Source organism: Equus caballus, chromosome 9 (assembly GCF_041296265.1).
Source record: "Equus caballus isolate H_3958 breed thoroughbred chromosome 9, TB-T2T, whole genome shotgun sequence".
Lineage (NCBI taxonomy): Eukaryota > Metazoa > Chordata > Mammalia > Perissodactyla > Equidae > Equus > Equus caballus.
This window is the reverse complement of record NC_091692.1, coordinates 88032337-88049226: the sequence shown is the minus strand read 5'-3', so window position 1 is coordinate 88049226 and position 16890 is coordinate 88032337. Positions and strand designations below refer to the sequence as shown.

General features: G+C 41.1%; 1 protein-coding gene across 13 annotated transcripts in view; it reads right to left on the bottom strand.

Moving 5' to 3' along the window:
* EFR3A (EFR3 homolog A) overlaps window positions 1-15660 on the bottom strand; it is a 103745-nt gene extending 88085 nt beyond the window's left edge. For 4 of the 13 annotated variants that reach the window (XR_011421444.1, XR_011421443.1, XM_070221832.1 and 1 more), the window contains exon 1: window positions 15372-15602. Coding sequence is in view for 2 of the 13 variants with exons in the window: in XM_005613281.4 (XP_005613338.1) it covers window positions 15372-15381 (10 nt within the window). In the remaining 11 variants the exon portion in view is untranslated. Of the gene's footprint in view, window positions 1-15371 lie in introns of all 13 variants that reach the window. The other 9 variants (XR_011421442.1, XM_005613285.4, XM_023648981.2 and 6 more) reach the window with 6 other exon arrangements.
* Between the last annotated feature and the right edge of the window lie 1230 nt (window positions 15661-16890).

The window sequence follows — 16890 nt, the reverse complement described above, 5'->3', positions numbered from 1 at the left end:
AAAAGAAACAGTGACTATGCCATCAGTTTACATCAAAGTTTAATAAATTCTTTAATTTGTACTATTTAAGTACTATTAAAATAGTATGCTCTTAGAAACGGAAATGTTGTAAGTAAAACATCTGTTTCACTTTCAGGTCTCATATATCTATTATGGGTTGAACTGTATCACCCCCCAAAATTCATGCGTTAAAGTCCTAATTCCTGGTGCCTCACAACGTGACCTTATTTAGAGACAGGGTCTGCAGAGGTAATTAAGACAGGATGAAGTCATTAGAGTGGGCCCTAATCCAAGATGACTGATATCCTTATAAAAAGGGGAATTTAGAGACAGACACACGTACAGGGAGGACTCCCTATGAACACGAAGTTGGTCATGTACAAGCCAGTTAGAGAGGCCTGGAACACACCCTTCCCTCACAGCCCTCAGAAGAAACCCACTCTGCCAACACGTTGATTTCAAACTTCAGACCTCCAGAACTGTGAGGCAATAAATGTCTGCTGCTTAAACCACTCAGTTTGTGGTACTTGGCTATAGCAGCCCTAGCAAACTAATACACCATCAAATACTAAACGCAAATTCCACAAGGCACAAATTCTGGTTTCACAGATATCGTGCAAGACACAGCAGAAAACCAGAAGACCTACAAACGGCAGCAGGACCTAGTCCACCCCAGGAATTCCCTGCTCTAACTATTCCTCATCTGCCAGTCTGATTCTTTCAAAACGCACTCAACAAATATTTCAGTCTCTACCATATTCCAGATTTGATCTTACTTAATGCTCATAGCAACTCTATGAGGTAGGTATCAACATTTACAGGTTACAAATAAGGAATGAGAAGGGTGAAAGTAATTTGTCCAAGGAACACAACTGGAAGTGGGGGGTCCAGTTAACAGCCTGTGCTCCTAACAGTGTACATATTGTGCTGTCTTCCTAAGATGCTTTTTTTTTTTTAAGTAATCTGAACTGTTTGCTTTGGAGACTAAAGCAACATAGTCAAAATATTATCCAGGTGCCAAAAAATTCTATTGTTACCACAGCTCTCCACAGCTCTCCAGAGGGACAAAAATCAAGTCAGATGGCAGAGAATGGAGAAGTGACACCCTGCCTGAGAATCTGTCAAACGACAAAACTTCCCACTTACAGAAATTATCTTCTTTTCTGATTACAGGATACTCTGAGCTTTAAAATGTTCCTAAGAACACAAGAACATACATGAAAAGAAAAACCAGGAGCCTCTGTTACACTGAGAGCACCTCCCCAAAAGGTTGTGGTAAATTCCCAGCATACCAGACAACAAGCAAGAGCCGTGTGGAGCACTTGACCGTTGGGAAAAGGGGGCGAGAACTCCATTACTTTACAGTCTCACAGCCAAGTGACAACTGCTGTCTAGGATCTCTCAAAGCTTTCCCATCCATTGTGCACTGTGAGTTTCAGCTTACAACAACAAAATATTCTGGCACAAGTGTCCCAAAACTAACAAGGAATATAATGGAAGCATTTTTATGTAAGCTTTCACAAAATCCTAGCAGCAAATCCATACTTTAAGCAAGTTCAAGTTTTGAAGCTACAGCCCATTTTTACTTACTAATGAAAAAGCAGGAATCCTGTGCTTTCTTACAATTTGAGCATGCAGAGGAAAAAGTCCAGTTAACTCTCCCACAAATTAAAACACTTGTATTGTGATTATGGCAACCTGATACTAGATGATTTCAGATTTTTAAACTTAAAAATAACTATGTATAGTTTAAAAATCCCGAGATAAAAATATCTTCTTTACAATTAAGAGATTAAAAAGAACTAGAATTTCAGAATCTTGCCACTCAGTATCTTTAATTTTAGCAAGTCTCCTAATAATTCTTGAATTGTGAGTCCTACTGAATCAAAACCTAGGGGAAGGAAAGGTGGAGCATCTGGGAATTCACATTTATAATCATTGCTCAGGTAATTCCTAGGATTTTTGTTTTACATCAAAAGTCTTTCCATATACATAGAACAGGTAAATTTTATGGTATGCAAATTATATCTCAATGAAGTTTTTTTTTTTTTTTAAAGATTTTATTTTTTTCCTTTTTCTCCCAAAGCCCCCCGGTACATAGTTGTATATTCCTAGTTGTGGGTCCTTCCAGTTGTGGCATGTGGGACGCCGCCTCAGCGTGGCTTGATGAGTGGTGCCATGTCCATGCCCAGGATTCGAACCAATGAAACACTGGGCCACCTTCAGCGGAGCGTGCAAACTTAACCACTCGGCCACGGGGCCGACTCCCCAAAGAAGCTGTTTTTAAAGATCAATTCTTTCCTTCAGTATACTTATTGTGACCTTAGTATGTTTTTGTAATACTAAGGTCACAGTTTAAAACTCTACCACTACCCCATTGTCCACAATGAAAATCTGGATATGAAAAAAAGGGTGGGGTTTTCTGCAGTTTTTTAGCTACCCTCTTAAGAAAAAAATTTCTGCTTAAACAAACTAAGGCACTATGGTCTAGGAAAACAAACGCTCATATCAACCGATATGAATTTCTCACTATTATGAGCATAAAGAATCCACCAAAGGCAATGACTAGGATCTTTCTCAGTTAACCAGGATGGTTTGAGTTATTTTTAATTAAAAACTCTCTCAATATTTCACAAGTAAGATATGAGTTATTTCAGGCAAAATTCAAAACAGCATTGAAATTCTCCAACTACTTAAATTTTAACAAATTTTTATTTCCTTAGAGTAACAAAAGTGTTAAATCTGTGGGGGTGTTTGTAACTTTCAACATTATTTTTAGAACAAATACATTTAATACACCACCAGCATCGATTCTTCTTATAGATTTCACAACACCCACAGTGTCTATGCCATATGTTAAAGATTTTCATCTGAATTGAGATGATTTTCTGATTAAATAGTAAGGAAAAGATAGGTAGCACTCTAATTATATATCTAAACAGAATGTATAATTTATTTCTGTATCCAACGTTTGAAGATGGCAAAATATAACACAGGACGTGCTGAACAGGCCTAGCTAAGTAAAACGTTAAAAATATATATTTTAAGCTACTAATTCCCCTTCAAGGTTCAGTGCTTGATATAGTCTCCCCAAACTTCCGACTAAAGCACAGAGACGTCATTTTGTATTCACCCCTACATGAGATTTTGGTAACACAGAGTCAAAGGCCTAAGACTTCTTTAAATTTTCAAGCATTCTTTTATTAATTTATTACACATACACTATAGTGACAGTATACACAACTGATTTTTATCTTAATCAAAACTCTAAGAAGGCAATGTAATCTTTTCTAATCAATATTTTTAAACGAATCATAAACCAAAACCTGATGCTACCATAAGATTTCAGTGCATTACTAAATTTTCCTCAGGTTCAAAGGTAAGATTTACTATTACTACTGTATGGAACGAAAAAAAAAACCACAGCAATTTTCTGTGGTATTATACACAAAGAGAACCTAGAACTCTCTATACATTTGTAGCATTCATTTTATTACTGAAACTATAAAAACAAACTTATTCATTCCTTAAAATTAAAAATGATCAATAAAAATTATCTCATTTTTATGCAAATACTCAGATTATTTAGCAAGTTGAATTATAGTGAAATTTTAGATAAAAAAAATTAAAAATAATGGGATCAACTGCCATTCCAGCAAAAGCTCAGCAGCCAAATCAGACCTTATCATACTCACCCCTCCCTAATGTTTTTGGAACCACTGGATACAAAGTTTTAAAACTGTTCAGCCCTTAAACAGCATGTCGTTGTACCTTATCAGGGCAGACAACAAAAAGGGCATCAATATCTCCATGCTGCTGAAAGAGGGAACAGAGCCTGTGTACAGCATTACACTGAATAAATACGCAGACAACAATGGAAGAGGAGGGAAAAAGGAGGGGTATTAGCTGCGTAGGGTGAGAACATCATGCTGGACCCCCAAAGAGCTCACTGATGCTCTCAGGTGACAGCTGGAGTCTCCATATGCCTCTCAGTTCTCTGTTTGAAAGAAAGAGGTTATTCCTCAGCAAGTTTACATAGGCATTCTATCCGCAGCCGGCAAATCACTTCTTTTCACAAATACACTCAGTTCTTTCACAAATACACATAATAATGAGACTCAGAAGACAACAATGGGAGGATAAGCTACTAATAGTTCAGTTCCATACAAAATATTTTAGATGACATACAAAAGGCTGCCCTAATCCTACTTGCAAACTGCACAATTAAGCATGTCTACCCAGGAATTATAGAACAGCTTACATCCTCTCAACCAAGTATAATTTGACAATCTCTTCCCCAGCCAGGAAGCAATGACAAGACAGTTAAGGACACAAGTACAGGATAGTACATACATGGTAAGACACAAGATCATCTTTAAGTCCCAAAGCTTTAAAATAAGATTTTTTCCTAGCACTTTGTGAATTATCATTGTCATAGCATCAGATCAAACAGTAAGACACACTCCAGCTTTTTTTTCTTTTTCTTACTATACTGGAACGTTTCAAATGCTACTATAAACAAACGGACTGCCCTTTGAGTCTTACATGGTTCTTGTGCAAGCATTTGTTGCAATGTTGTTTGTTTTAAGAATGCCCTACCTGCTCCCTTTTTGATTCCTTTGCCTTTTCAATCGTTAAATGGACATGCTCCTCAAGGATCTGCCCTCAGCCTGTTTACTCTTTACGATCTATCCTTTAGTAATTTCATCCACTGTAACTCTTACAAATGTACCCTGAATGTCGTCCTTAAGGCACCACACATTTATCATACCCTAAAACGGACACACTTTCCATCTCAGTTCCCCCAAACTGTTCTTCCTCCACGAAGTCCCTGTATTAAACCAGAGCAGTTCGCCTAAAGCATCAAGCCTGGAACTTGGGAGTGAATCCTGACTCCAACTTCTCCCTCAAGCCCTCATCCAATTAATCCTAACAATTGTACTTCCCCACCAGTATTCAGATTTGTCCACTGCAATCCATCCCATTGCGTCACCCAAGTCCAAAGCTCAGCAGACCACTGTACTTTAATAACCTCTAACTGCTCTCCATCCAACCTCTGTGTTTCCATAACAACCTTTTTCTCTTTTAGTAATCTGAGTCACTCTACAAACATACACTGAATGTATACCATGGGCCAACCACTATATCAAAAGCAATGTATACAGCAGTAAAGGAAACAGGTATAGATGCTTGTAAAGTTCCCTGTCTGGTCAGTGTAATTATGTGCTCGGCACTTGTCTTCCCCACTAGACTAAACTTCATGAGAGCAGGGAAGACGTCCATCATGATGCCTGTACGTCCAGTATGAGGCTACTGCTATATCCTCGCGTCTATAATAACAGACACATTGTAGGTGCTGAATAAATATGTGTGGATTAAAAGACAAAATTACCAAACATATATATGTGTGCGTGTGTGTGTGTATGTATGTATGTATGTGTATATATACATACACACACAGCCTTGAAGTCCTCACCTTCCCCAGCAACAATGACTGACTTCAACTGGCTGCTGGTGATTTCCATTTGTACGACTCACCTCATTTTCCCAAAATCCGCAGTTCTCCTACGACGACTCAGGCTTACGATGCCATCTTCTACTCATCTTCCCCTTGCAGACTCTCCTCCAAACTCCACGGCACCATTCTTAGGGTGCCTGCCATTTCCTTCTTTGTGATATAGCCACCTACACAAGGTTCTGTAAACTTTTTTTTTTTTGGAGGAAGATTAGCCCTCAGCTAACTACTGCCAGTCCTCCTCTTTTTGCTGAGGAAGCCTGGCTCTGAGCTAACATCCGTGCCCATCTTCCTCTAGTTTATACGTGGGACGCCTACCACAGCATGGCTGCCAAGCAGTGCCATGTCCGCACCCGGGATCCGAACCAGAGAACCCCGGGCCGCCGAGAAGCGGAACGTGCGAACTTAACCGCTGCGCCACCGGGCCGGCCCCGGTTCTGTAAACTTTTTAGAGCTAGGCACTGCTTTACTCACCTCTATATTGCCCACCTAGCAGTGCCTTGCACATGCAGGCACCAAAATAACTTGCTGAATGAATGAATCCCTAAAAGAATTCCAACAAGAAAGGCTGAAAGAGAACATTCACGACTCCAAGAGCATAGTGACAGCATCTATGACTGAAGGACTACAAGGACAGATTAGACAACTCCATTCCTGGAGATTAGAGCAAAACAGGGAAAACACTATCAGCTAAATGGCTTTAGTTTCTGCCTCTAGGTTCCTAAGATTTTGATTCTAAAACATCTTATGTTATTGTCAGCGGGTATATTCTAATTTCTAAGACTACAAATGTCCACCTTTTTAAAAGTAGCCAACATTACTTTCCTACTGAAATTGAATGCAGAATCCCACCAATAAAACAAACAAAAACAGAGCTCTACTCCAGCTGAACGTGGGACGGGGAGAAGGGCCCGTCTGCTCAGCTTCTTCAGCACTGTCTCCACCAACGGTCCTTAGTATACTTCCATGGAAGATATTCTGAAACTTCGGCTCTAAAGGGAAGTGATGCTTCCTCTGTGCCACCCTCCAACATGGATCAAGAACAACATGGAATCCTCAGGCATTAACAACGAGAATCCTGTGCCAGGGAATGGAGCTTTCATAAAGGTAATATAAATAGAACTGACCTGGGGCAGACATCCATGTTTCTTCCATCACTGTCTTGAACCTGAACTGTTTCCTTTTATGAAGGAGGTACAGTAAGACAAATCTAGGGCAACTTCCCAAAGGTGCTCCCATCCTTGGAAGACCAAACAAAGAACCAGGACGGAAGCAAGAGAAAAGGCGGCATGGCATAGATAAGTCACTTAAGTCTGTTTCTAATCTGAGCTGTGAACTGAGGACACTGGACCTCTAAAAGTTCATATAGTCCAGTCCAGCTAAGAGAATAGGAGAGATCCCTAGAAACTTAGACCCAAAATCTCAGCTCTTACACATCTGCCTGGGGTGCCCTCTCTGCAGATGCCCTTCTGGAACCAAGTACAGCAGATGATAACAGTCCAAGAAGCAACTATCCTGTCCTGACAACATGCTGATTCTAATAACATGTTCATAAAGTATTTCTACCTCTAAAGCACAATTACATAAATTCTAGTGCATCTAAATATCCCTAAAAGGTATAGTCATTTTCCATTTAATGGTTCAAATAGTCTAAGTTCATAAATCAATTTAAGTCAGATGCCATAAATGGGGTACTCCTGTCAACTTCCAGGCCAGTCCTTTAGCCTAGCACAGTACCTTTTGCAAAGTTTATGAGGTCCCAGGAATTGACAATGGCAAACTTGAACATCTTACATTTCATTTTCTCTGCCCAGCAGGAGTGAGAGCCATTTAAGATTAAGCGCAACCATTGCACAGAGAGCTTTGTAGCAAATTGCCAAGACAGCTGTTCAAAAAGCTAATCAAATAGCAGGGGTGTGAAGAACACTTAGGATTATCCAGAAAACTACTGCAGGAGAAATACCCTCGAGTTCAGGTAATGAAAAGAAAAAGGTACAGCTAAATAACTCACCAACTAAGAATAAAAACAAAAATAATGGCATTTAGGAGGACAGAAGTCCTCGTGAAGACTGTAGAGCAAAAGGTTTAATGCCTAATTTTAGAACACAGCAAACTGTTGATTCAGAAGTACAATGAAAAAAGCCTGAGTAGTGATTCCTTCTTTAATAAAATTTAGAATCATGCTATCTAATAGTACCTAAAGTTAGACAGCAGTAAATAAATATGCAAAAGGGAGAATATGATAGCCTACACGCAACCTACAAAAGGTACTATGCTAGGTTAAAGGACTGGCCTGGAAGAGGAAAAATAAGCGTAGCTCCTGCTTGCCTTACAGCATATGTGAGAGTAGGCTCATTTCAAGAACTGAACCAACCCGGCAAATACGAACGATGAGAGAATTTTGACAGGTGTGACATATTAATCATAGGAGGAACTGCCAACATTCATTTTATGATCATACTTCCCTAGAATTGCGTTCATTCCACAACACACAATCATTCCAAAAGAAAAAAGAAGACACCTACAAATTCCCAATAAGTTGAAAGCCACACACAATGATTCATCTCAACCTTTCAGGTTTTCAAGATTGAAACTACCACTTAATAAATCAGAAATTATTTCTTCCTCCTTTCAGAATAAAATGCCAATAACAAGAAAAAAAGCCCCATTATTTTACTTGCTATTCAAAAACAATGTAACTCACCAACCATTGCTCAGTCACTCACAGAATTTTACATTTCCTAGCATATGATAGCAACAGCAATCAGACAGCAAATGAACTGTTTTCCCAAGCCATATATATGGTCAACACTATTTGATCAGTTACTCAAAACTCTTTTCTATGCGCTAAAGGAAGAACCAGTTCACGGCAACATTTTAATGTTTCATTTCTGGTTTTTGAAAGAACTATGAAAATTTTGAAAAAATTACGTTAAAGCTGTAAAAAATCAAGTATCTTTTTCTGATGGAAGAATATATGCTAACTGTAGGAAATCTGGAAAACACAAATTATAGAGAAGAAAATAAAAATAATTCAGAATCCCAGCACCTTCATAAGTATCATATTTAATGGTTGCATGTTATTTTGTTTTAAGAATATTCCATATTCAATTTGTACCACTGCCCCATTATTGGATATTGAGGTTTCTGGGTTTTCACTATTTCATAAATATTACTGTGATAGACATCTCGCTGCAGTCTATGTTTTTAATAATTTCTTTAGGATAGATTCCCAAAAGTGAAATTACTGAGTAAATGTGTATAAGCATTATTAGAGCACTTGATAAAATACTGTCAAATTACTTTCTAAAAACGTTGCACCAATTAAAACTTCTGCCTTTTCTACTGAACCTCACTGCCTTTGCCTGTTATATTGTTAAAAAGTCTTTGGTGATCTGAAAATCCAAAAATGATTTCAGCTTTTAATGAGCATTTCTTTACTAATGAAATTGAACCATTTCCCCAAAAATCTTCCTCAGCCTTTTGTACTTAGATTTTTATAAGCATAGGTGTGTACTTTAACCACATAGGATTGGCGGTGTTTTGCTTTCTGATTTCTATAAATTCTGCAAATATTGATTTTTTTATATTTGATATTAACTTTGAATCCTTCTTCAAATCTTTGGCCACAGATTTTTATAACACTTCTACCCCATACCTTTCTACCTCCTATGAAAGCAGTATGAAGATGTAGTTGTGAGAACACCCACCCGGTATTCAGATGACCTGGGTTCTAGCAGCACACCATTACCCAGCTGGTTGGCACACAACCAGCTTAGTTTGACCATCCTCTTAATGACTGGACTAAATGTTCTTTTCAGCTACAAAATTCAATTCGATTTCATTTTTCCATCTCCTAAGTTTCTTTTCTGGTAATCTTACAATTCTCAAATTAACTCTCCTCATAGACGCCGAATTTAAAAGAGCCTTACTGAATATCCATCTATACTATAACTCAAAGATTTCTGTTGGCTAGCAGAGAGGTAAGAAAGAACAATGAAAAGCATGTAACAAATTAGGGGGCAAACTTAAAAAGTCAATGAAATAAGCCACTAGAATGGCATATTTTTGGCATATAATGATATTCTCCCACAACCTGAATTACAAAGCTGTGGTCAAAGAACAACTGCCACTCTGTTGATCTCCATTTTTCCAGGGGGCCCAACTCAGTGTGCCTTTGAATCGCTTGAAACTACATGCAAAACTCCGTGTGAAAAATCTGCATTTCTCTGGGGAAGGATAACCTTGGCTTCACCAACAGGACTGATGGAACGACCTGACTCTCAACACGGCTCATTTTGCAAAAACAGTTAAGGACCCCTAACCTGGACAAACAGCTCGTGTCTTACCTACTGGTCTACCGTTTCCTCCTTAAAGGGGAAGAGCAGGCACACTGGGATTTTCTGTGCCTTTCTCCCCATTTCTGAGAATGTCAAGGACGGGTTTCCTTCGATTACTATCAATAAAACTTTTCTACTACCACTAAAGGATAAAGGGGTACTCACTTCTTACACAGGGGCTCCTCCAAAGAAGACAGTTACTGATATATAAAAATGGAGTTTGTAACAGAACTAGTGTTCATACAGACACTGTATGATTCAGAAGTACAACAAAAATACCTAAGTAGTGATTCTTTCTTTAATAAAATTTGGAATCATGCTGCCTAATAATACCTAAAGGTAGACAGCAGTAAATAAACATGCAAAAGGGAGAATAAGATAGACTACATGGAATCAGATTCGTTCACTGCGATCCATCCCACTCCTACAGAAACACTGCAAATGATAACTAGATCATCCCATACCAAAGTTGAGCTATGTAATGGGTAAAAGGTGCTTTCTCCTAAGAACTAGTACCTTCATTTGACTCAGGAAAAAAGGGCCTCTGCCTCCCCAAACACAAATGACTTTCTCCTTTTAGAGGGACACGTGGGCTGGGCCGGGGCGGGAGAGGTGATACGGAAAATCACAGCCTGGAAACCCAGAGAAAGATGGCTGCAGCTGTTTTTGTTTAAAGTTGCTCACCCCAAAGCACTCAGTGGGAGTCTAGGCAGACTGAGTTCCCCAGCCAAGGGTCAGACAAGACCCTGCCCTGACCCAAGAGATCACAGCTGACCGGGTCAGGGGGCAGATTCCTCGAGCCTCCAGTTTGAGAAGGCAATCTCTGGGGAGCAGGCTGCAGGGACCCTGACTGGAAACCTGGGGCACAGCCTGATCTACGTCTAAATATTTGACCAGTGATTCTCAACTTAGGGACAATTTTGCCCATTAGGGGACACTTGGCAATGTCTTGAGACATTTTTGATTGTCACAACTTTGGGGAACAAGGAGATTTACTATTAGCTTCTAGTGGGTAGAGGCCAGAGATGCTGCTAAACATCCTACAACGCACAAGACTGCCCTCTACCTTCCAAACCAAAAATTATCCCACCCGAGACAGCAACAGAACCAAGTCTGAGAAACCCTGATGCAGACTATGATTTGCAGTCTTTGTATTCTTATCTCAGGCCTCGCAAATGTTACAGGCAGGTCAGCTAAGAATCTGACTATAAATTACAAAACTTTTATAACACTGTTTTTATGGAAAAAAGTTATTTCAGGTTATGGTATCCGAAGAATAACTTCTCTGACTCCAGTTAAGATTCAACCATTCATTTATTCAACATTTACCAAGCACCTATTACGTCATCAGGCACAGTGAAAGCAAAAGTGACAGTGTTAAAACAAACTGATAGATGACTGTAGATCCAACTCCTGCCTGGCTCAGAGCAGTACAGCATGAAAAGAGAAGTGGGACTCTGAAGTCAGACCCACCAACTCCAACCCAGCTCTACCACTTACTGTCATTAGGCATGTTACTTAACTTCTCTGAACTTCGATCTCTCCATTTCTATAACAGGTCAAATAGGGCCTCCCTCAAAGTGGGAGACAACTAAATAAGATAACTCATGTAAAGCACAAAGTGAACTACCTGGCACACAACCAATATTCAATAATTAACTCCTATTACTAGTGGCATATTTTCAGCTTTTATAATGTAACCAGTAAGTTGGAAACTGCTAGTATGCCTATAAAATAGACAGTCACTGTAACAGTGAAAGCGACAACTTGAACACACTTTTAGTCAAGTTAATTGCATAGCATATAAAATCCTTCAAATTCTGACTCCCATCTCCTTCTCCAGCCTTATCTCCCACCACCTACATCACCCTTAAGGCAGCCCTACGTCCCCACGAGTGGGGACAGATTGAAAGATGAGATCTGGTAGTAACCAAAACAGTGTCAAGCTAAAGGTCACTGTGAGAAAGAAAATTCTTCAGCTGTGACTTTGGCAGTATACACAGGTGCTGAGAGGAAGGGGGGGCGGGGAAGATAGAATGAATGAACACAAAAGGCTCACAAGCCAGTAATAGGTCAAGCTTGCTTGTAATGTGTTTCTAATTGGAAACACTTCAACCAGCATCCTTCTTTCACTTCACAATTCATCTATATTCTGTACTTCTTTCTTAAGAATGGACTGAAAAATAAGTCAAATATAATCAGCCTCATCAACGGGAAAAAACCAAACATGGAATGACCACGTTACCACAACCTAACAAATCTGGACAGATATCAATGCCAATATCCAAATGAGAAAAGAAAGTATTAACCACAAATAACTACTGAAAGCATAGTTTAACAGCAAACAATGGTTAAGAGTTTCAGTTTCCCCTAGCCAATAACAATAACTTTTCATATAAAATAAAAGAGCTTATTTTCCTGGACTTGTTTTGAGGCTAGTTATCTGTCAACTGAGAGAGCCCCTTTCATATAAGCAGTTTAGTAAAAAAGTTGAAGTCTATGTCTATATGACCAAGCACCTGCTTAGAACACCAGTGAAATCCCCAGCCTTCTTTGCCCAGATTCCTAAAATAAGACAGAAGCAAAGGCAAAAATGTTAAATTTTCTTGTAAGATCACACGTCTGATTTAAGTTTTGGCCAAGCTTACTTTTGTATTAGTGTAACTCCAGGGGGAAAAAAACGTTATCAACTTAGTGCTAAGAAAAACTAAACGTTAGCTATGCTCATTGTGGTTACGAATTACAGGGATCTGTGTTCAAGTCCTGGTTCTACACCATGTGCAACCTTAGTCAAGTTACTCCAAGTCACTGAGTCTCGGGCTCCTGATATGCAAAATAAAATAAAATAAAATAAAATGATTGGATTAAGAAGCTTTAACATTTCTTCTACTCAAATTATGATTCAGGGTTTGAAAAGCTTTAAGATCAAAATGTTTCTTAATGGTCTTTTGAATGGAGGAGGATGAAATAAAAGCCTTTAGAGAAATGATGTGTCAAATTACAGGTTTGTAGGTTTGAAAAGATCATTTAGTGAAACAGTCTTGAAATCTGTGCTTAGTGAATGTTGCAAATTACTAGCTGAATATAGAGTGACACAACCACAGAACTGTTCCTGTGTCACAGCCGCTTCCTGTCAGGCACCCTTCCAGGTAGCTGCTTTCTAAAACAGTCTATGGCTCTCCAAAACAACTCCAATGAAGCCACTATTACCATTCACCAGATATGTCACTGCTTAGCCTTCAGGGGTATATCATACTCCAGCGGATTCTACTTATTAACACCAGTGTCAATGACTGAGAGTATCAATATCCAAACAAGCAACTAAACAGCAATAGTAGAATAATTCCATGACTTGGAGCAAGGGTCACTTTTGGAATTATACAGTCTGAGAGACCCTAGTGATCATCTCCAACAACACTTTACAGAAAAGCCTTATATTTATTTCCCTAAACCCTTAAGGATTAACTGGCTGAGCTTGTACATGAGCCTCTTAACTCATTTGACATTAAAAAAAAAAAAAGCTTAGTTTATTTGGAGAGGGTTTTCTTCCTAAAAACATCCCTAAAGAAGGAAATAATTGTGCTGTCTCTGCTTATGTATGTAACATGCTGGAAGTTTACTCTACACGCAGAATTTCCAAGAAAGACTACTGCCCACTGCACTATCCCAGCAATTTTGGTGGTTGTGGCCACAAAAGGAGAGAGAAGGCGATGTGAACACTACTGACCTCACATGGGTAACACCAGTTGGTACCACACTTCTATGAAATCACAGAAACTGAACCATAATAAATATTAACAACAATAATGAGAGATAAACATTTCACTCGCCTTCCAGTCAGGTCATGAAATCTGAATTCTTAACTATGCAAAACCAACACAGCGCATCTCTATGCCGTTTTGCATAGTAAATCACACATTTTAAAAGAAACAAATTTTCTATATCCACTCTGTGAAGCTAGATAACCTTAGAACATAACTAAAAACTTGTTTAATTTCACAGGATACTTATATTGCCATTTTACCAGTAAATTCCACTTGAAGTCTTAACTTTCAAGAAGAGGTGCCAATCTCCTCCCCCTCACTTTGAGAAAGTGAAAGATTAGCACAGCGCTAATCTCAAATATGCACATAAACGTGAATTCAGAAATCATAAACTGACAATGATGAGAATGATGGTAATAATATTCCTCCAATCTAGAGGGATAAAATTAAAATATAAGATGCTGACATATTTACTGGATACAAAAATCCAAGACCATGAGTTAAGGACACACAGAACTGTGTTAAGAAAACAAAATCCACCTTACCCACACATTAAACAGGCAGTTAAAAGCAATCTTTACATCAAGATTATTTAAAGATTTGCCACAGCATTACATAAAACTTTCTAATGTCAGGAAATAATTCCTCTTTACCCACCTCTAGACAATATACGCATTTGAGGCTGACCTGAAAATCCAGTGTCCCACATGTCTACCAAAATAAGGACAGCCAGTAGGTGTTACGAATTCTAGGAAATATGAGCTAATTGGGAACACACTGACAAGTGTTTAAAGATTCTACAGTATGGAACACTTACTCAAGAGAGCCCTACTTGAAAAGAATCTCAAATCAATCATCATTAAGCATAATCTCTCTGTCCAAGCTCAGGAGCTTCCTGAGTGTGCACAGAGCCATAGGGGCCACTGGGTTTAAAGTCACACTGCGATTCTCTGGGTCGTTTAAAAATGGGTCATTCGTAGTACTGTAGTGTCTGGTTTGTGCAAATCGCCTCCAACGTCCAGTGATTGTCAAACTTTAGCATCCCTCAATAACACCTTGGACACTTATTAAACATGCAGATTCCAGGGCCCAAGCTCCGGAATCTTACTCAGTGTGTCTAGCGAGGGGCCCTAAAGCGGCATTTCTAATCAGCCGCCAGGTGAATCTGAAGCAGGTGGTTCAACAGCCACACTTCGGGGCATATAAGCCTAAACGTTCCCCAAAGAGCACCTTCTTCAACCACCGCGGACGTGTGGCAGACAGGGAGAAAGTCAAGGCTGCTGGGACTTCGGGCGCCGCAAGGACGGTCTCTGGGCCAGGTCCAGACCCCCTGGGCCGGCGCGTCCCACCAGGCGATGCCTGTCCCCGAGAAGGGGAGAAGGCAATGGCCACGGGACCGCAGTTACTGTCAGCATTTCCATAAAGTCCCACTTTGCTCCGCAGAGAGCTGGGGAAAGAGCTTGGACTTTGAAGTCCCACAGCTCCAGTTTACTACCACCTCTGCCACGTCCTCGCCGCGCGTCCTGAAGGCTCGGGCCTCAGTTTCCCCGTCTGTGCAGCGGGCACACGCCACTCCCCCCACCCCGGAAAGCCAAGCCGAAACGAAACTAACTCGGCCGGCCGAGGGCACTTCCTGGCTCGCCCAGCCCAGCCCGCTGCCCCGGCGGACGACCCGGGAGGGCGCGCCCAGCAGCCCGCCGCCTCCCAACGCTCCTCCGCCAGGCCCGACCCGACCCTCGGCCGGCCACTCACGGGTAGGCATGGTGACCCCGAGCCGCGCTCGCCGCCGCACCAAGGCTCAGTGTGGCCGCTCGGGGCGCGCCGACGGCACCATGACGGGCTAGCGCCGGGCCACCGAGGCCCTGACCCGGCGAAGGGCAGAGCGGGAGGAGCGAGCGCCGACCCCACGGCCCACACGAGCGAACCAGCGACAGCGCCCACCGCCGGCCCTGCTCCGCGCCGGACGATGCCTGGGCGTCCCCACGCCCTGACGTCAGCACGTCGCCGGCGTCCGGGCCCCGCCCCCACCGGGCGGCCGAGCTCCGCCCAGGAGCCTGCGGCGCGGGGCTGTTGGGGTGGAAGAGTTGGGGCTGCAGGGCTGATGGGGGGTGTGGGGAGTCCAGAGGCGTGGAGCAATTTCGGCCTTGCTCTTACTGTCAGATCCTAGTGATCTGAGTCTTATGCGTTTCCATTCATCCTTATTCGAGGCGCATTAGCAATATTTGTTTCTTACATTGAGTCATTTTATGACATTTGCGAGGGTTAGCAGGATTGATTTGACTGTATTAAGTACCCGTAGGCTTTCTTTTATAAGCTATTGAGCTTGAAGTGCGTTCTGTCTTCTCTGAAAGCATGATTTATTTAGGGACGCATCGAGGTCGTTTTGGGTGATGGCTGCGCTTTTTCTTTTGAGAGGACAGAAAATGTAATTTCCTCTTGCTCTGCTGGTGACTTTGAAAGAGATTTTACGCCTCAGGAGTCAGTCTCTTCCAGAGAGGGCGGTTGTGTCCACTTGGCTGAGCCGCTTTTCTTGACTCTGTGAGTGTCATTAATAATTGATGTGTCTAATATTGCCTCTGAGCTGAGCAGACACTTGGAGCCTAGACCATTCAGCAGCACGCGCGCACTTTGCTAGGCACTGTGGGCTGTGGACAGCCTGTCTGGAGAAAGAGAAGGAAGCCACAGAGGTCTAAAAAGGTGTTTCTCCAAGTGGCTCGGCATCTTTTTGTGGCTGAATTGCCTGGGAACCTGTTAGAAAGCAGATTCCTAGGTCTCCGAGCTAAACTTATCGAATCACACGAGAGCATAGTTCAAATAAATATGTAAATTTGAGGACCTTAGTCCTAGAGGGTAATGTCATCATGCTGGTTAAGAAATGACATTGTGCAGTAGTGAAAAGAGAAAAGAAGAAGATGAAGATAAGAGCCAGGAAGGGCTGGAGGGAAACTAGTCTTGAGATATACGTGGAAGAAAGCACGTTTTGAATTAAAGAGCTGGGGAGTCCTTAAAGAGGCTAGCATTGAGAGTGAGTCACAGATACTGGTAGGAGGAGAGTGTGTCTTGCTAAGGGCAAAGGTCAAACTACTAAGTACTTGGCCAACACTCACTTATCCTTCAGGGCACTGCTGCATATTTTCATCATCCACACCATCTTTCCTGTCTCCAGTTTTCTCCCCATGACTTTCATGGTATCTTGATTTTCCTCCACTGTAGCACTTTTCCCTGGAATCCTAATTAAACTACCATAGGTGCTTTTTTTTTTTTTTTTAAG